Source organism: Macaca mulatta, chromosome 6 (genome assembly GCF_049350105.2).
Source record: "Macaca mulatta isolate MMU2019108-1 chromosome 6, T2T-MMU8v2.0, whole genome shotgun sequence".
Lineage (NCBI taxonomy): Eukaryota > Metazoa > Chordata > Mammalia > Primates > Cercopithecidae > Macaca > Macaca mulatta.
Window position 1 is genome coordinate 66,980,789 of NC_133411.1, and position 21,196 is coordinate 67,001,984.

Consider the following 21,196-nt stretch of genomic DNA (forward strand, 5'->3'; position numbering starts at 1 on the left):
AAAGTGGTACTACAGACAAGGTATGATGGAAATGCAACATTCTCAAAGCCACTGAAGAGAGCCAGTTGAAAGTCAGCAAATGAGTTAGTTGTTTCATCAAGAAATGGAAGTAGTCCGATTTGTTTGCTTCCAAATCAAACAATGCACTATAGTGCAAATTCTTGAAAGATACTTTTATTTTCAAATTGTACTTGGAATTTCTTCTTATTCTGATTCTGTTGAGCAGTGCAATAGGATTACATTAATATAATTGGATAAGGCTCTGTACAGAAAAACTATAAAAAACAATTGCCTACTGTTTTATTTCCTGAGTAAAAAATTTACCTTTTGATAAAATAAGTAGAAATGCTGAAAATAGTATATTCAAGTTAGAAATATACTCCCCCAGAACACCTCTTTCACATTTGTGGCCCCTATAGCCAGGGATCCCCAATCCCCAAACCACAGACTGCTTCCGGTTCATGGCCTATCAGGAACCTGGTGGCACAGCAGGAGGTGAGCAGCAGGCAAGTGAGCATGACCACCTGAGCTCCACCTCCTGTCAGATCAGTGGGATTGTGAATCCTATTGTGAACTGTGCATGTGAGGCATCTAAGTTGTACACTCCTTATGAGAATCTAATGCCTGATGATCTGAGGTGGAACAGTTTCATCCCAAAACCAACCCCTCTCCCCACCATCCATGGAAAAATTGTCTTCCATGAAGCCAGTCCCTGTGCCAAAAAGGTTGGGGACCACTGCCATATAGCTCCAAAAGTCAAGAATATGTGGCAGTTCCATTTAAATTTTTAAAATGGAATGTTTTTCATTTTAAATATTGAATGGTTTAAATATACCTTGTAATACAAGATAACCACATCTTAAGCTACAATGGAGGGTAAAGGACAAAGACAATATTTGAAAAGTAGAAAGGAAATACAAGAGTTTTCAGTTAAATTGGAAGATTCTTTAAAAGTAAAACCTCAAACATTGTCTAAACCCTTAAATTATTCCTAAGATGAATTCAGTGTTGAATAATTTGATAAAATTCATTGCTTGACAAAGCTGCCTACATTTTTCATTGAATTGGGCAGCGGTGTGACTGAATTGGCGAAATCAGAACCCAGAGCGAGCATTCTGTAAACTCACCTCTACTTTGACCCTTGAAGATCACAAGTTTTGACACTGTTGAAATCTCTACTCTTTCAACACGTTCATTAAATGGCATTTAGAATTTCTTATAGTTCTGTTGTTGTTTCCACAATCTTAAACTGGATTTAGAAATATTTATAATATAAATGCAGGAGCTTTAACTTAGTAACTGTATTTCCTTTTTTTTTTTTTTTTTTGCCAAAATTTCTGTTTGTCTACAACAAAGTCCAGTGAAATACAGTATTTGGTTAGGTTACTTGTTTACATAAAATTTTATCATTTGAATAGTTTTTACTTAACCTTCCTATTCTCTAGTCTCTATAATCTTTCAATGAAGATGACCAGTTACGAATATCTCCTATACTATATTAGGTCCACCAGAATGTGATTTCTTGGTGTAAAGTCATTTTCAAATGTCTTCCTAATTTCCATCATTTATATCTGAGTTATTTCCTCTTTTTCTTAATAGAGAAATGAATTGATATTCAAGTCAATAATTTTACTTGGTGACATAGTTATGTCACTAATGAAGGTAACCCATCCTCAGCTAGGAAAAAAATAGGCATTTTCCAAAACTGCTGACTTTTACTTTGTTGTCAGTGACCTTAGAGTCCTGGTTCTATACTGTATAGGCTGTGTGATCTTATTTCAGTTGAGGGTAGAAGAGAAAAATTATATTGCAAAAGTGGGAAAGAAACATACTTAAAAGATTTTTCAGTAGAACTTGAGAGGACTTTTCATTTTTCTTTTTACTACAATTCCTCAAACGCTAAACCTTCAAGTTGTTGCTTCTCTCCTTCTCTAAGCTTCAGTGCTCTCATTTGTTTCATGGAGATGATAAAAAAACATCTGTGTCTTATCTCATGTATAGCATGGAGACATTGACAATAGATTCACACCTCACAAAGTGTGGAAAGGGTGAAATGATGATGCAGAGAGAAAGCGTATCCCAGCACCTGCATGGTAACCACCCAACACAAGTTATTTGTTATTGTTTTAATTAGTTACTAATTATATTTTACAAATAACCTGTTCTGTCTGGAATAAACCCATTACCAATGAAAACTTTTAAATAGGAACTCCATAGATGATAGGTTATTCAATAAAGATCTACTGGCAATAAAACCATTTTCCAAAATAAAATACATAGATGTGTGCGTGTGTGTACCTGTGTGTGTATGTATACATTTTAAAAAATTGATTCTGTTCTCAATAGCAGAAAAAAATCTTTCCACTACCTTAAACCCACATTTGATTCAAATACACTAATGATATGTAACCACTGTTCAAAGGAAAAGCTGACAGACATTAGGCTGTGGAATCCTGTAATGCCTGTGCTCAGCTTGGGCCTGGGTGTCAGGATAGGAACAGGAGATGCCAGACCTATTTGTTAGTAGTGGTAGTAGTCATTGCCTAACCTAGGCAGTCATCAGCTCATGGGATTTGGTGCTTTAAGCAAAGGTGTTAATTATTCCCCTCCTCCCTTTTAGTACCATTTTCTCTTAAACTAATACTCATCCTTGGGCTTAACTAAGCAGAAAAGCAAACAGGGAAGAACCAGGTGGTTAAGGACCAGTGTCTCAAAGTAAATACTCTGTATCTGAGTCCAAAATGAATTCCAAACTCAGGTTAGATGTTTCTTCTTTATCATTTAGGAGCCAGTAAGACTCTCTAAACCTTCCTTCCCACTGTATTAAGCTCTTTCACTAAAGGACTAGGTTCTTTCAGGTGCTATCCTATTTGGAATTTAATTTGCACTAACATTTCTCCAAGAGCCATTACAGCACACCACATCGCAGTATCCCATTTAACTCCCAAACCGCAGAGAAGCTGGCTGCAGCATCAAACAACACTATTAAAAATACCACAAGGGAACCTTAGGGTGGGAATTTCAGGCACAAGTTACAGCCTAAGGACAAAGAGTGGTTGTAAAGAGCTTGAATGATACTGGGATGGGGATTTAGGAGAATTTTCAGAGTCTGAAAAAACAGCCCTTAAGATTTTAGTGTTGGTTCCTGAGGCTGGTTCTCTGTGGTTGTATGGGTTAGTTAAAAGATTAGTGTAACTTTTATCTTTCTCCCTCTCTCCTCGATTTTTCTTTTTTGTCAACAGATTTGGTACGAAGAGTGACTACAAGTGAGAATGGCTTAACAAATATTTCCAAGAGGAGGTTCCCATCACTAGGCCTTGCAAAGGAACAACAGACGCATTCGATTTTTTTTTAACCTGAATATCTTTATTGTGCCATCTAAGCACTTATTTGGAAGTCTTAAGATATAATCTTGATTCTGGGTGTTTGAAATGCAAGTGCAGAAGTTAGCCCAGCCAAGGCTACACAAGAGGCCCCAGGCATTTCAAATTTGACTGAATATTTTGGAAAGGGAGTAGACTTAATGGATTAGTCATTATTTAGAGTCCTGTCATGTGGGAGGTCCAAATTCAGAGCCTTAGAGCTGGGAGGAATATGTTATAGTGTGGTGGTGGCAGCCTCAAAATAGGTAGTAGTGGTGGTGGAGGAGGAAAAGAAAGATGAGGAGAAGGATGGTTTTTCTGGGTGGAAGAACAGGAGCAAGAGAAGCCAGTACTTGCCTTTCAAGCTCTGCAGTAGAATCACTGCAAACTGAGCACAACAGTGGAAGAAATGGCCTCTAGCATCCACTTGCTCATTTTCTCTGATTGGCCAACATACTTCTGGAATCTTCTCAAAAGATCCATTCTGACAGACTTTTTATTTTCCCATAAAATTCCAGGAGCATGTGTAGACTGGACTTCTGGGCTTCCATTCTCATAGAATCCTTCCTTCGTATAAAATGCTTCAGTTTGGAATGTTACATTCAGTACTGATTATTTCATTAATACAGTGCATATTTCCCCTGTCCTGGACCCTAGATTATAGGGACTAAAAACAGGGATAACGCTTCTTTTTGGTCATCAATGTAACCCAAGAGCTTTGGTTAGGGCCTGGCACATGGGAGAATACTCAAAAAAGTATTTGTTAAAAAAAAAGTCTGAATTGTTCAGGGGTTTACCAGTAGCCAATAATCTATAATACCTGACCACAGTGGAAAGTTACCTCATTGTATTGGTAAGTTTGTAGGCTCAAATTGCAATTATAAACGGGAAATTACAACTAAGGTAATTGGTGTCAGGAGGAAAAAAAAATTTTTTTAAATCTACAGATGGCCTAAAATTGGGGCTAGAGAAGCTACAGCAAGCCATGTACAAACCCAGGTGATGAGAAAGCAGACACTATGGAGAGCAGAGAACTATCTCTAGAAAACAAAAAACAAAAACCAGACCAGATATATAAATAAACAAAGGGCAGAGTCCTGAGAAAGACACCATATTTACTACAAGCAAAAGATGAAGTTTCAGGTGCCTAGAACTGTGATGATTCCCAAAACTTCTAAACCCTAGTCCACCTGTGTCCATGTAAGAATGACATTTATTTTGATCTAGTTATTTTTGGTAACTGAGCTGATCCAGTGAGGATATTGCCATATGGTGATGAGGGATGTTTGTGAATTACTATGTGAAGAAAAGATGCTTACTCTGTGCCAGTAGCTCAGGAATCTGGAATCCTTTCCTGGAAGCCTCAGAGTGTTTCCAGGAAAAGTCACCAAATAGCTTTGATTCAAGGAAATGAAACTCTTCCGTCCTATACTGGCTGGTTGAAAATATGGTCACCTGAGTAATATGAGTTTGTTCAAAGTACTACATTACATCTCAGTGTTTCCTGCAATTGACTGACATGCAGAAACTGTGCTTGGCTTGGATCTCACATTTCTCCAGTTGGTTTCTATCTGCTGCATGGAGCTCACTTCCTGGTAGTGACCATAGAAAGAGGCCTTATCTTTTTCCAGTCACTAAAGACTATATGAAGTTCAACAATAACCTAATTTGTGAGCTCTCTGGCAGGAGTGAGATTCCTCTTTATAATCACTGATGGTACTCTCTGTGTATGACAGCAGAGTGACACATGCTCTCCTAGTGGAACTTACCCTCACTTTGCCTTGTGTTTGGGAGAGAGATGGTAGGAAAGCAGAGGTGAGGAATCACAGATGGGACAGAGTTGGACTGGGTGATGCTGCAGTGAGGAATGAGGGGGCATCATGAAGGGAGAATGATATAATTTTAGGGAACTGGGAATGAATAAGGTGAAGAGGGGGAGAAAAGAGAAGATTTAGACAAGGAATGGGAAACAAGACAAATATGGGAAGATGTGAGGGAAAAGACTGGAAAAAGAAGAGGTAGATATAAGGAAAGGAAAAAGGCAAGGGAATAGAGTAGAGAACATGAGAAAAGGAGAAGATCAGAGAAAACAAATGGACTGAGATAAAACTTGAGGGAGGCAGTAGAGTGTTGTTTACAGGGTATGGAATCTGAAATATAACTGCCAAGTTTTGAATCCTGGCTCCACAACTTTCTGGAATAATGACAATGGGACATATCCCTAAATTCTCTGAGTCTCAGTTTCTTCTTCCGCAAAATGGGAATAATAATTTTACCTCCCTTATGTGATCATGCATGCCCAGTCTTAGCACAGTGTTTGGCCTATAGAATTGTTATTATTGAAGTTAAAAGAGAAACAAAGCAAAGAAAATAGCAAAATGGAGGAAGTAGGAAAGAGAGATGTTCAGACAGTGGAAGGATGAAAAAGAAAGAAATGCATTTCTGCTAATAATTTTAACCTTAGTTTTCCCACATTATAATCAAGATTTCTATGCCTACTATATTGTTTCTACCTGTTTTAATGACAGCTGGGAAAACATGTTGAATATGAACACAACTTTTTTAAAGGTATTTTTGTATAAACTAGCCTGTAATAGTTTGCAAAATAGATGTTCACATTTCCTTAAGAGTTGAAATTATTCCCTAGAAATGAGTGAGATCAAGGATACATGAAGCTAAACCGGTCATCCAAAAAACCGTTTGTTTATTTTCCCTTCCTCTTTACTGTATTGAGTAGGTCGTTTGATGGGATTAACTAAATTGACTGGTTATTTTGAAATGTGTTAACCCAACTGTACACATTAGGGAAAATAAGGCCCCTAGTGTTCTCGGTGGTGTTTCTTTCCAAGTTTCTCTCCACAACACAAACCACTTCCTTTTACTTGAAGTCATTTTGCTTTTCTCATTAGTCTCACAGGCCAGGGGCTGGTGTTGAGTGCTGACGCAGCTCTCAGTTCAAGACCATAAAACAACACAACAAAATTGGCCCAAAACATAAAAGGAAAGCACCGTGGAGTTGTTCTTCTCCTCTCTGGAAAAGGAAAGTGGATGTTACGGCAGATAAAGTATGAGAAAGAGATCAGAGATCTATTCTTGCATGGGGGTGGGGAGGTGGAATGAATGAAACCACAGTCCAAGTCAAAGGGAAAGAAAATGGAAGGAACAAAAACAACAGAAAAACCCCACTACCTCTTGACATTCATCACAACAACTCTCTGTGCACCTGGCATGGGGCTGCACAGTTGTCAGATCCCAGGCGTGACTCCCTAGTGTTTCCATGTGGCTGAATAAATAGTGTTCTTACAGACTCTCCAGTTGCAGCGGGTGAAAGGCCAACCTTCATTGACCACTATAAGGCTTTTGTTAAATGCTACTCAGACACACCAAAAGAAATGTTGTCCTTTTCACAAAAACATGTCCTTGTTCAGGACCATGTGAGTTATTTAGAATAATGGTCAATGAAACAAATATAGCAATGGCATCGCTTCTCACATTTTCCTCATTCTGCTCAGAGGGCTGACAAAGTGGAGAAGATCATTCATCATCCACTTCTTTTGAGTTACTCCCTTCTGCCAAAGGGATTAAGAGACACATTTTCATCCCACTTTCTCAAACAGGAGAAAAAGTTTTCCATGCTGGTTTCTACTGTTCCATGTTTTGCTCTTATATTGCACCCAAGAATCATTTCAAGATGTTCTGTAAAAGAGTCAGCTGATTTTCCCTACTTCAGGTCTATTGAACACAGGTAAGTTGGCATGATAGTGCCCCAGAGCCACACACTAGTGCTGCGTGTGGTTATAACAAAATAATTGCTATACTGGTGGGCAGGGTTTTTTTTTTTAATAAAGATGCATAGACTATAATTTTTACAGCAATTTCATTAGGTTATGCTAGAGGTAGGTTTGGGAGAAGAGCCTGACTCGGCCTGAGGAAGGGGACTGGGCTTGAATTGTAGGTGTCCTCTAAAATGAGATAAAGTGAACCAGGCAATTATGAGAGAGGAGTGAGTTCTAGATGGTGAGATGAGTACGAGTAAATGAAGACAGTTGTGAAACATGGTGCACATAGGTGGAAGAAGTTTGCTGCTGAAAGAGTCAGGCAGGGGCTGGGCTGAAGAGGAGGTACAATACATATCTGGGTAGGGCCTTTGGGTACCATACCAAAGAGATCTGATTTTATCATGGATGATGGGGAAGGCATGAAAAGGTTTTAAGAAGAGTGACATTTGCAGATTAATTTTTCAACTAGATATATTTGCTGGCATCGTGGAAGGCCAGAGCTAAGAAGAGGTGCAACAGAGATAGATCATTTAAGAAAGTGGTTCTCTAATTTTAAAAATTATAGTAAGAAATACATTTTCATGGCAAAATGTCGGTGTGTGTTTGCATGTCTATGGGTGTATCAATAATTTTATAAAACTATATCTTTGATATTATAGATGTGGTTTTATACTCTTATTTTTTACTCATTTCTGTATCATATTTTTTTTTTTGAGACGGAGTCTCGCTCTGTCGCCCAGGCTGGAGTGCAGTGGCGCGATCTCGGCTCACTGCAAGCTCCGCCTCCCGGGTTCATGCCATTCTCCTGCCTCAGCCTCCCGAGTAGCTGGGACTACAGGCGCCCACAACCGCGCCCGGCTAGTTTTTTGTATTTTTAGTAGAGACGGGGTTTCACCGTGGTCTTGATCTCCTGACCTTGTGATCCGCCCGCCTCGGCCTCCCAAAGTGCTGGGATTACAGGCGTGAGCCACCGCGCCCGGCCCTCTGTATCATATTTTTAAAATAAAATGCTAAATGCAACCGACAGTTTCAAAAACACTATTTCAGGCACTAGTACTATAATTCAGGGGAGAGTTGGTTAGTGCCTGAACTAGGGAAGTATTAGCGGGTTAGAGAAGAGAGCATGGATTTGATCAATAGTTATAAAATAAAATAAAAATGTATTCATTTGGGGCCGAGCACGGTGGCTCACACCTGTAATCCCAGCACTTTGGGAGGACGAGGCAGGCGGATCACTTGAGGCCAAGAATTCGAGACCAGCCTGGCCAACATAGTGAAACCCTGTCTCTACTAAAAATACAAAAATTAGCTGGGTGTGGTGGTGCACACCTGTAATACCAGCTACTTGGGAGGCTGAGGCACAAGAATCGCTTGAACCCAGGAGGTGGAGGTTACAGTGAGCTGAAATCTTGACACTGCACTCCAGCCTGGGTGACAGAATGAGAAAACTCTGTTTCAAAAATAAATATAGACAGACAGACAGATTTGGTAGAAGGGTTCATGACTTATAAGTTGGCTAAAAGTGTTTCACTAACTGAGACAGGAAGAACAGATTTGCAAAGAAATATGAGTCCAGCTCTGGACATACTGGATTTGAACGGCTGGATATCATTGGACATTGGGCTTCTGTGTGAATAAATTTGGAAACTGGGAAAGTGCCCATTCTGAGTAGAGACAGAGTTTTGGAACTCACCTTCATAAGATGGGAAATACAACTATGAGGTACATGAAAACATCTACAGAGTACACAGAGTGAGAAAATTAATCAAAAAGAACCTTCTAGAATACTGACATTTAAGAGGTAAAGTGGGGCAGGAAGATAGATCATGAAGAATAATGAAAAGAAGTATTCAGAGCAGCAAGAAGAGTGTGGAACTATCTGGAACAAAACGGCTCCTAACAAAAACATGTTGAATACGTATTTACTGAGTAAATGAACAAAGAAAGAGTTTAAGAAGAAGAAGCCTCTAAGAACTAAGAAGACAATTAGGAGTTCATTGTTAACCATGGGAGGGCAGCTGGAACAGAGGTGTTGTGAGAAAGTCCTACTACAGTGGAATAGGGATGAGGAGGCAGAGCAACTTGACTGAAAAGAGAAGATCAATAACTAAAGGATCAATAAAGAGTCAGCTGAACTTTGCTGTGGTTTGCTGTGTATTGTTTTTAAGATTGTGAGAGACATGAATGGGGAAAGAGCCAGAATAAAAGTAAAGATTAAAGATTAAAGATGTGAGAGATAGAAAGGAAAACAGACGAAGTAAGGACCTCAGGAAGCTGGGAGGAGAGAGGATCAAGGGCCCAGATACAGGGGTTGACTTAGAGCAGGAGGGAGAAGGGAAACGTCATCCACTGAGACCAGAAGGGAGGAAGGGATTATAGATGTCAGTAAGAGATCTATGGATGACATCTATGGCAAGAGGATGTAGGAGTTGAGGGAGTTCATTCCTTGACCCAGACTTTCTTCAAAAAGCAACAAGTTATTTGCTGAAAGGAGATGAGGAACTGCTGGTTCAGGAGGCTTAAGAAGAGGGAGGAGAGGTTTGAAATTAGCATGAAGAGGACTGAGAGAGGGGCACAGCAGGAACTAAGTGTCAAGTGCTCTGAGGGTCCAATAAGGTGACTTCGTTGGAATTCCAGCTTGAAGTGATGTGGGATTATTTTTCCCAGGAGTTCAGGTAAGGAATTGGAGAAGGCAGACTGTAAAACTGACACAGCTGGGTTTTCCCAAAGGTGAGTAAGGAGGACAGGATGGCAAGAGATTTGAGAGAGACTGGGCAAGCCAGAGGGAGAGGTTAGAAGACTCATTTGCTTACAGGAGATTGAAATCCCTGAACTAGAGACTTGCCAGAAAAAAATATATATTTCTTATTCTCTTTTGTGGCACCACTAAATTTGAGTCAAAGAGATGTAAGTAGAAGCATTATGTGGGATTTCTTAGAAGTCCCTTCTAACAGGAGTGGCTGTACTATTCCTTCTTTTTTCCTCCATCTTGCTGCTGGCCACTTAGTTGTCATGGCTAGGGCTCTTGTAGTCATTTCAAACCATGAAGACAAAGCCTATAATCTAGAAATGGTAAAAAAATTATCTGAGAAGCTTTGGGTCCTTGGTGATTTTACAGCAGCCACAGCAGCCCTGGACTGCTCACTCTGAATTTCTGGAAAAAGAAATCAACTTCTGTTTTGATTGAAGCACAATTTTAAAAGATTGGAATAAAATATTATATATTTATGGTATACAACATGTTTTGGCATATACAGTGAAATTTTCAGGACTCATTCACTGAACCATATTTTAGCTAAAAGAGAATATATACATAGCAACTAGAGAACTAATAGAGATTTCTTGGAACAGAAAGCTATCCTTCTACCATGTAATGCCTACGCAGGGCACATACTTTATAGTAAGCAAAAAGCTTTGATCTTTGCAGGAGATTATAGACTGCTTTTGATTTGGGTGGAGAAGAAACAAAAGTCAAAGCTTGGATTTCTTCATTAATTTAAAAAGAACAACAAAAAAAGCAAAATAAAGCCACATGGACGCTGTTTTTTCCTGTAAGGTCAAGCAAAGACTTCTTTACACTTTTTGTGAGAAAATGTATTGAAATTAATGACATTAATACCCAGGATGGTACATTTCCATTGTTTCACAATTTTTTTTTTTCTTTCTGAAGGGTTAGAATTTCCACCAGTCAGCATAAAATGGTTAAAACTGAAGCCTAGTAAATCACTTGTATTGCATTGTTTTCAAAGTGACTAAACAGCTGTAGTTTTCAAGGTCAGCCAAATCATCTGCCAGGGTCACACATGTTTCACATGTCAAGTAACGTATATGGGTTCAATTCCATCCAGGAGCCTAAGGAAAAAGACATTTGCAAACAAGTGATCCGAAGACATTTTTCCAAACAGGTGCTATGGTTACTGGGATAAGAGTTACTATTGTAAACCACTTGAGTTTATGACTAAGTTTCCAATCATTCAAAAAGAATATTCATTTCAAATCATAATGTCCAAACCAAGAGGACCAGCTCCTGATCATAATGACATTCAACAAGTATTCAATGGGGACAGAAATTAATATTGTATAATTGTTATTATTACCATAATGGCATTGTTCATGTGCAAGTGAGAAGAATGTATATGGGGTATCAAAATAAAATAAAACCAAATCAAAATAATCAAAATAAAACCAAACACATAATCAAGATGGAACCTAGTTAAACAGTTGAAGAGAGGGGACTTAAACAAGACTTGGCTAATACTTCTCCCTCCAATTCTTGCTCCAGGCAACATTGCATAGAAACAAAAGACATGACTGCCATATGCCAATAACTTCCTTAACAAGCTGGAGTAATTGGTATCATGGAGCCAGACTGATGGAACAAAGAAAGGATGATCTCAGGATTTAAAGAGTTTAGGGACAGAAAAACATTTTAAAAATTCGGTTTAATTCAGAGCATAGTTAGAGATGTCTGGCTCCAACTGAGAGAAGGAAAGGGGTATTGATTTGCGTGAGTGGCTCCCCATTGGGCTCTTCTAACTCAAAAGAGATAATTGGCCTTGAATAATAGCTCTTATATTGAATTTATATTGAGTTCTCTTAATGTTCTTGGTATGTGCTCTTCAAAGCCCATGACCACTCCCTGATCTTGTTTATATTTGCTAGTGCTAATGATCCTTCATGGGTCAGACATGCTGAATGAAGACAGTTGCCTTCTGATCATTTAACTCCTCTCTGCCGGTTTCAAGGTTGGCTTCCATATTTTAGCAAGCATCTCCAAGTCACAGTATGCAGACAGGAATAGACAAATACCCACTCTAGCTAAGTATGGGCTGCAGTCAAGCCGGAAAAGATCTCTCAGCTCTGAGTCACTTATACAATCGAGTCCCTGAACATGTTTCTGTCCCTAATATTTTGTTGCTCTGGGCAACCATCAAGTCCACATGAAGACTTCTGCCAACTGGAGAGGATGACTAGATAGGAGTGCCAGAATTTTCTTTTAACTCTTTGTTGAAAACTCAAAATAGCAAATGGTGTCAAGGATATCCCCTAAACATTCAGATTAGAAAAAGTGGAATTCACACATTGCCTTGGTATCTTTTATTCACTTCTTAGGGAAATATGACTAAAGAAAATAAAGGCAATTCACATCAGAGGCATGCCTTTTTTTTTTAATAATAATAAAATATTAGGAAAAAGCTAGTTAGATTCTTAGATACTATTTAATCCAATATCATCATTTTACAGAACACAACCCAGGTTAAGTTACTGACCAAAAATTACACAGAGAGCTAGGCAGAGCTGGGATTATACCCCTGGTCTCAAAACCCTGAGGTCATTGCCCTTTCCTGGACTTTCAGAAGCCCGGTGCCAGAGGCTAAGTGAAGAAATGTTAAGAAATCACAAGTGATCACCTCTCTTTTGTAATAGCAAACGGTTCTAGTTGAATAGGGCTGCTTTGCTGGGATACTGGAATGTATCCTAAAGCTCTGGAGTAGTAATCACCTATTAACACTCCCAGTATAGAAAGTGTGACTATGGCACGTTAAACTAAAGCATCTAAAGAGTGTTCAAGGCCCAACAAAAACATCATGTTTGCTGGAAGCCTTCATTACTTATTATTCTCATTTGGTCTTTGCCTCTTTGGAATTCTTATGATACTCTGTGGTACAGTCCTGAGACTACTTAAGATTTTTTGCCCTGGCTGGAGTGCTGTGATCATAGCTCACTGGAGCCTAGACCTCTTAGACTCAAGCAACCCTGTCTAACTCAGCTCCCCCAGTAGCTAGGACTACAAGCATGTGCCACCACACCCAGCTAACGTTTGTATATTTTTTGTAGAGAAAAGGTTTCACCATGTTGCCCAGGCTGGTCTGAAACTCCCAGGCTCCAGTGATCCTCCTGCCTCGGTCTCCTAAAGTGCTGTGATTAGAGGTGTGAGCCACCACACCTAGCCAGTTTCTTTTGCATATGTACAATTATATTGTGTCAAGTCCCTGGGGGTAGGACTACATCTTATTCATTTTTGTTTTCTTGAAACCCAGAGCACAGAATTAAACAAGAATTAAACATATTTTGGTTGATTTTATTTTCTCTAGAGGTATGGTGACAACTTACTTATCCAGATTAATTATCCAGGAATTTATACTATTCAAAATCAGTAAGTATAGGTGAAAAGAACCCAGAAAAGTCAAGTAAACGCTTGTAGGATCTTGCTCACTTTATGCATCTCATATCCTAAAGGTCTACCTCAGAGATGAATTTCCCTCAACCCTCACCTTTATTTTGAATTAATTTGCCTTTATTTTATGCTCAATGCAATGGCTTGGTAATCAGGTTTGCCAAGGAAAAAGCAGCAGCAGCTCACAAAAGACGCCAATAAAGCCAACCTTAGTAACATCATGAACTGACCACTAGACAATATGGGACAGCAGATGAGAAATTAAAGTGCAGCCAGATTTGCTGCATGTTACTGTAGGGGCAAAAAAAGCCCTCATTTAGATCATTAGCTCCTAAGCGCATTTGTGAATGAGAGGGAAGTACAAAAGCAGATGTTCATGATGACCGGAACCAGCAAAAATGATTTAATTACATCCAGTGCACTCCTTTAAGAGGTTAAGAATAGCATAACACCTTTCAGAGATTTTCATGAATATTCAATATACGGGACATTTTCTCTTAAATGAAATGTAGGAAATCTAAGCATGGAGATAAACTAGCCTTAAATTCAACTTTAGAATCTAGGTCTTAACCTATGTTGATCCTACATATAATACTAAGGATTATAAATTTTCACACATTGTCAGAAGCATTTTACACCTACTCAGTAAAATCATACGATTAGCGGTTACAAAATCCTATACATTTGTCCTCCTTATATTTTTTGTAACTATCTCTTGCTTTTTATTCTGGCTATCTAGCTATCTAGTGTACAACCTTTATTACACCTTATGCTTGAATATTGCTGTTGTCTTTGAGTTGGTTTCAAAACCTCGTTTTTTTTTTTTTTTTTTTTTTTTTTTACTTCACCAGCTGCATTAAAAAAGAAGTTTCCAGGTGATTATTATTATCTTCTGTAGAAACAGGATCTCACTGTGCTGCCCAGGCTGGTCTGGAACTCTTGGCCTCAAGTGATCCTCTGGCCTTGACCTTCTAAAATGCTGGGATTACAGGTGTGAGGCACCTGTCCCCCAGGTGATTCTAAGGAACAGACAAATTTGTGAACCACTATCCCTAAGTGCTTCGCACACCATTCATTTCACTCTTAATTATATCCTTCAATGGAACTAACTCCCTTAGTGGCAGGCATAATATGCCTGTGATTTCTGAGCTTAGATGCTGTTTAAAAATAGTTGTGTTTGTCCAGGTGTGGTGGCTCCCGCCTGTAATCCCAGCACTTGGGAGGCCTAGGTGGGTGGATCACAAGATCAGGAGTTCGAGACCAGCCCGACCAACATGGTGAAACCCCGTCTCTACTAAAAACACAAAAATTAGCCAGGCATGGTGACATGTGCCTGTAATCCCAGCTACTCAGGAGGCTGAGGCAGGAGAATCACTTGAACCCGGGAGGTGGAGGTTGCAGTGAGCCGAGTTCGCGCCATTGCACTCCAGCCTGGGCAACAGAGAGAGACTCCATCCCATCTCCCACCGCCCAACCAAAAAAGTTTTCTCGTATTCATTGTGCTAGCCCAAAATATCTGAGACAGGTCTCCATCAGTTTAGAAAGTGTATTTTGCCAAAGTTAAGGATGCACCTGTGACACAGTCTCGGGTGGTCCTGACGACATGTGCCCAAGGTGGTCAGGCTACAGCTTGTTGTTACACATATTAGGAAGAAATAATACATCAATCAATACATGGTTCCAGATAGAACCAAAATTTATACTGGTTCTATCTGGAAAGCGGGAAAACTCGAAGTTGTGGGAGAGCTTCGAGGTCATAGGTAGATTTCAACATATTCTGATTAGCAATTGGTTGAGAGTTATTATCAGTAGAAAGGAATGTCTGGGTTAAGATAAGGAGTTGTGGAGACCAAAGGTTTTTCAGGCAGATGAAGCATCCAGGTAGCAGGCTTCCAAGAAAAGAGATCCTAAATGTTTCTTATCAGACTTAAGGTCTGTGTTGATGTTAATGCTGGAGGGGTAAAATAAGGCATGTCTGACTTCCCTTCACAGCCTAAATCAGTCTTTTAGGTTAAATTTTAGAGTGCTCTGGCCAAGGAGGAAGTCCATTCAGGTGAGGGGGCAGGCGTGCTTCAAATTTTATTTTTAGTTTACAACTGTTAGTGAAAAGTACGTCCTCTCAATTTCCATTTTCCCCCTGTATTTACTTAACAACTATTTTCCAGCTCCTTCTATATCTTGCTTTGTATCTCCAGCAAAGAGATGCTAAAGTTTTCTCTTGGTCTTCTTTTCAGAGGTGCCGTTTGATGATTACGCACAAAGAGACGAAGATAGTGAGTGGGGGTAGACCTGCTAGCTTAAATTTCTCTTTGTAGAGAAGCACCTAAGGGGATCTGTCACATGGATGAATCTACTCTTCTTTGAAGGTCTGATTTGAAAGCAGATTGGACTACATTTTGCACAAAGGCATTTTAAACATGCAGGTGTGAATGCCCCAAATAACAATACTTTGAACTTTTACAGAACCTTTCATCCAGTGATACCAAAACAATTCAGTTTATTAAAGCCTGAGGAAGCTGGGGACAAAACATCCAATTGATTTATATATGGACATTTATTGCATTAACTTGGTTGGTGATTCGTTTGGAGTCTCCCAACACCGGGACATATAAGCAGAGAAAACTGTACGGTTTCTGCAAGCTAGCTCTCCAAATTGTAATGTTTTCAATTTTCAGCTCCTCAAGAAGAGCCAACCCTCCTCTTTTCACATTTATGCTGAAAGAATTACCAGTTCACAGTTATTTATGTTCAGAACCTAATAAATTCTTTTTTCTGCCTTAATTTGACCAAGCATTGCCTTTTATTTCATGTTCTAAAGAAGCCCATTGAACAAATAAATAAAAACGGACTTCACCTGTAGTGAGGGAGAACTATTATCCAATCATTTTTGCATTTTAAAAATTAAATACTTCAAAATTGGCTGGGTGTGATGGCCCACACATGTAATCCCAGCACTTTGGGAGGCCAAGGCAGGAGAATCACTTGAGCCCAGGAGTGCAAGACTAACCTGGGCAACATAGTGAGATCCTATCTCTAAAAAAAAAAAAAATTAAAAATTAGCCAGGTGTGGTGGTACAGCGGTGTGTGCCTGTAGTCCCAGGTAGACAGGATGATGAGGTGGGAGGATTGCTTGAGCCCATGAGGTCGAGGCTGCAGTGAGCTGTGATTGTGCCACTGCAATCTAGCCTGAGCAAAAAGTGAGACCGTGTATCAAAAAAAAAAAAAAAATTGTAATTAAATCTTATTTTTAATCTAAGAGCACAGATTTAATTTGCCCTGAATATACATTCTCACTTATCTAATTGATTTTTTTTTTCTTTGAGACAGAGTCTTGCTCTGTTGCCCAGGCTGGAGTACAGTGGCATGATCTCAGCTCACTGCAACCTCTGCCTCCCGGGTTCAAGCCATTCTCATGCTTCAGCTTCCCAAGTAGCTGGGGTTACAGGCGTGTGCCACCATGCCTCCATGCCTGGCTACTTTTTTTTTTTTTTTCAGTAGAGAAGGGGGTATCACCATGTTGCCCAGGCTGGTCTTGAACTCCTGGCATCAATCTGCCCGCCTTGGCCACCCAAAGTGCTGGGATTACAGGTGTGAGCCACTGTGCCTGACCAATCTAACTGATTTTTAAATGAACAATCTTTTTTTTTTTTTTTTTTTTCTGAGACAGAGTTTTTTTGCCTAGGCTAAAGTGTAATGGCGCGATCTTGGCTTACCCCAACTTCTGTCTTCCAGGTTCAAGTGATTCTCCTGCTTCAGTCTCCCGAGTAGCTGGGATTACAGGCATGCACCACCACGCCCGGCTAATTTTGTATTTTTAATAAAGATGGGGTTTCTCCATGTTGGTCAGGCTGGTCTCGAACTCCTGATCTCAGGTGATCCACCCCCCTCGGCCTCCCAAAGTGCTGGGAATTACAGGCGTGAGCCACTGCTCCCAGCCCTTAAATGAACAATCTATTTTACAAATCTGTTGGATACCTCTAGCTTTTTACCATATATTTTTCAAAAAACTTACAAATTTACTCTTTTCCTCTTTTCCACCTTTTGACTTCCTTATTATATACATTGCTGTGAACTCAGGACAGGTAAGATTCAGAGTGGCAACTCAGGTATATTCCCATTTTCCCATATTTTAAATCTGCTGTAAAGGAAATAGTTGTTATGAGCAAAATGTGTCTGAGGAATGTTTATCAGATTATCGTTTTTATTTGGCGTTGTCCCAGCATATTAATTTTTAATTTTTTCACCCCATTTCAATGGTGTCTTTGATGTTTTGTTTTGACCAGCTGCTGAACTTTTTGTGGCTGTCCATTTATATCACTTTAAAAAATGGTACATAAATGAAATTTGAACAAAATGAACAGTACTTTAACATTGTTTCAGAATCAAATATGTTCCTAAGGAATCTGATTTGTGGCAGATGGAGAACAAAACCTTCCAGAGGGAGGGCTGTTAAATGAGTCTTAATTGCTTGCACATGAAAATATAGTGACTAAGATTGTGTGCACAATTAGGAATTTAAACATCTAGAAAAGAACTGGCCGTAGAAACAGGCAGACATTTTTGCAGTCAGAGCTAGTTTCTCGTGAACACAGACAATAAAGGACAAGTTAGTAAAGGAAAATAATTTTAAGAGAAATTCAGTTGTTTTCTTTACTTCATTGTTGCTTACGTAGAGCTTCCAATTCTAAAGATGATTCATTTGCCTTGGAAACTCACTGATGGAAGTATCATAGTACAGTCAGGACAAAAAATGTTTATTCAAGAACTAGTATTTCTTTTTTAGTTCCTACTATGTGTCAGATGCTAGATTTGGTGCTTAATTCACTTTATTTAATTATTACTTAATGTTCTGAGATACGTTTGCTATTATTCCCATTTTCTAATGAGAAATTAAGGCTCGGAGAATAACTTTCCCAAAGTCAAATAGCTAACAAATAGTGCAGCCAGGATTCTCTGTATTGATTTAAAGAATCCACCCCCTGACAATGCCTAGTTGCTCCCCTGGGAAAAGGCACATATCTTTAAAAAAAAAAAAATTTAATAAGCTTATTCTAAGAGTGGCTATACTTTGTTCTGAGTCAATAATGCCCTCCTTCTGTTGGGTGGCAAGATGTCGGTTGCTGGACTGGACTTGTTAAACGTTGGTTAAGGAAGGCATGATTGCACCCAGGCAAAGTGAATGGCTATGCAGAGGGCACAGATAATCTAAGCAGGGGTTGGGCTGAGATGACAGATTTAGAGACAGAGGCCAGGACTTCCTATAGGGGCCACATATCATGGCATCTTGTATAGAACCAAGCATAAAAGAGGTATCAATAAATGTGTGTGGATCAAATGATGAGATGGTCAAATAATTTTTGTGCCCTCAGAGGAACTGAGTTCTCAGGGATACATTAATGACGGTACCATCTGGATCTCTTAAAAAATGAGTATCATAAAAAGAAATTCAGTGAGAAATAAATTAATAAAGTAAATAGTGCATTGAAACCAATCCTACTAGCATTTATTTCCCCTATCTAAAAGCACCCTAATTTCTTTCAGGAATAAACTTGGTATCCCTATTAGATAATCTTAAGAATAGTATAACCAGCAATGATCAAGTGCTTACTGTGAGTCATGCATTTTGCTTCATTTTTCATAAATATATTTGTTTGTTTGTTTGTTTCCTAAGACGAAGTCTCCCTCTGTCACCCAGGCTGGAGTGCAGTGGCACGATCTCGGCTCACTGCAACCTCTGCCTCCCGGGTTCAAGTGATTCTCCTGCCTCAGCCTCCCAAGTAGCTGGGATTACAGGTGTGCACCACCATGTCTGGCTAATTTTTTTGTATTTTTAGTAGAGATGGGGGTTTCACCATGTTGGCCAGGCTGGTCTTGAACTCCTGACCTCAGGTGATCCGCCCACCTCAATGTCCCAGAATGCTGGGATTACAGGCGTGAGCCACCACGCCTAGCCTTTCATAAATATCTCCTCAGATAATTTTCATGAACTCCCTATGAGATAAATACTATTATTGTGCTTACTACAAAAATGAGGAATTTCAGGCTCTGGAAGGTTAAATGAATGGTTTGAGCAGAAGCATTTTAAGTGGCAGAGCTAGAATATGAATCTACAAAATCTGGTCCCATCATTCAGCTCTTCCTACCACATTTTATTACATAGTTTGGTGGAACTGAAGCCACCTGCCTGTTCTCTTTTAGCCAAGGCCCAAGACCCAAACTAGACAACTTAGATCTCTTCACTGCTGTTTGACTCTTGAAATAATGACAAAGAAACTAAGAACGGTTGCAGGGATCTCACTCGACTACTCATGACATGAGACCTTCCCCTTGATTTGTAGCCTTCTAGCACTGCAAAGATGCACTGATTCCTTCAAACCTCAACCTCCAGCAACCCACTCCCCCACCACCTGTTGCCCCACTAATTCTCAGGGAATTGTGAATTCTTCTTATATTTTTCCACTAAGTTTCATTTTGCATAAATGAGCAGAGTTGGTTTTTTTGAACTGCAAGCAAAGGAGCATTGCTGAGACACCATTTTCTAAGGGGCGGTGATAAGCCAGCCAAAGGGAGAATTGTATGGAATCCCCAAAGAACAAGATGCAGACACACTGTTTAGTGCGTCCCAATAATTTAATAGAGTCACTGAGAAATCATAGCATGACAAAAGGCCAGGCTAATTTCCTCTGCTGCCCTTTCTGTGGAAATGATGAAGGTTCTTGGGGTCCCCTCTGATCCAGTGGTCTTAGATACATTGGCCTTCTCCTTTATTTCCAGTACCCTCCACAGTTTCCAGTAAAGAGAAACAGTAAGGGAGGGTCTGTAGAAAGACAGACTGTTTGAGGTTGGCTGAGGGGTAAAAGAAATCTCCCAGAGATTGCTCCTTTTCCTTCACAAACTGACTAGAATTCAGATTTTGTCTCCCTCAAAATTGCACCTGGGAAAATCTGTTTATATGCTTATTCCATATGTTGCCATCACTGTAATGATTTTAGGGCTCCCTGTCTTGGAATTGCCTTGAAAGTCCATGTGATACTTCTTAAAAAACTCTTTATAATCCCTTAAGAATGGTTTCATTCTGGAGTTAGCGCCATCTAAGCTAATTTGATATTCTGTCTGGTGAATAGGGTTGGTAATTACATTGGAAATAATATTTTTGGTCATAAGTGAAGTGTTACTATAAACCAGTGAGATTGCTTATTGCTTTTTTGTATGTGTGTATCTTATATGGTCTGTAAATGGTCTCTAAAGCCACTTCCAAAATGCTTTCAGCAATAGCATCAGGGCTCAAATAATTGTACAGTTTCCAGAGATGGCTGCTTTGAGGATCAACAGTAATTGAATAATATAATAATATTTATTGGTAGTTTATAACACTTTTCAACATATTAAGCACTTTCCACAAGCCTTTAAATAAGACCTGACATTTACTATGTCCCAGACACTGTGCTAATTTTTTTACATAGATTATCTCATGTAATTCCTCAAAATTAGGAAGGTATTATTATTACCCACGACATTTTAACAGAAAATATCTAAGACATCGGTGTGACTTTTCTAAGGTTACATGTAAAGTGGGTGAGCAGGACAGCCAGCCACGAAACCCCAATTTTCTGACCCCTGAGTCTTGTTCCTCCTCCTTCACATGGATTTTGACTTGTACATCAAAACACAGAAACAAAATCTACCAATGTTTGAGATTTTTTTTCTATGGGAGGATAAAACCTAGGTCTCTCTCTGTAGAAGCAATATTAGTCAAATAACAGTCAGTCCACAATCAATGACTTCAGAGGTATCTTATTTGTCGTTCAACTTTGAGATCGCAGTTTTGTGACCAGTTCTTTTCTATTTTCCTTTTGGCTATTTTGAAACATCTCTTC

At 39.3% G+C, this 21,196-nt stretch overlaps 1 protein-coding gene across 8 annotated transcripts in view; it reads right to left on the reverse strand.

Moving 5' to 3' along the window:
* Window positions 1–21,196, reverse strand: part of PDE4D (phosphodiesterase 4D) — a 1,577,486-nt gene that overhangs the window by 171,368 nt on the left and 1,384,922 nt on the right. Inside the window, exon 6 of one of the 8 annotated variants that reach the window (XM_078004765.1) lies at window positions 3,223–10,993. The exons of the other annotated variants lie outside the window; for them this stretch is intronic. Coding sequence (XP_077860891.1) covers window positions 10,950–10,993 — 44 coding nt within the window. The 3' untranslated portion in view covers window positions 3,223–10,949. Of the gene's footprint in view, window positions 1–3,222; window positions 10,994–21,196 lie in introns of those variants that run through there. 8 annotated transcript variants of the gene reach the window in all.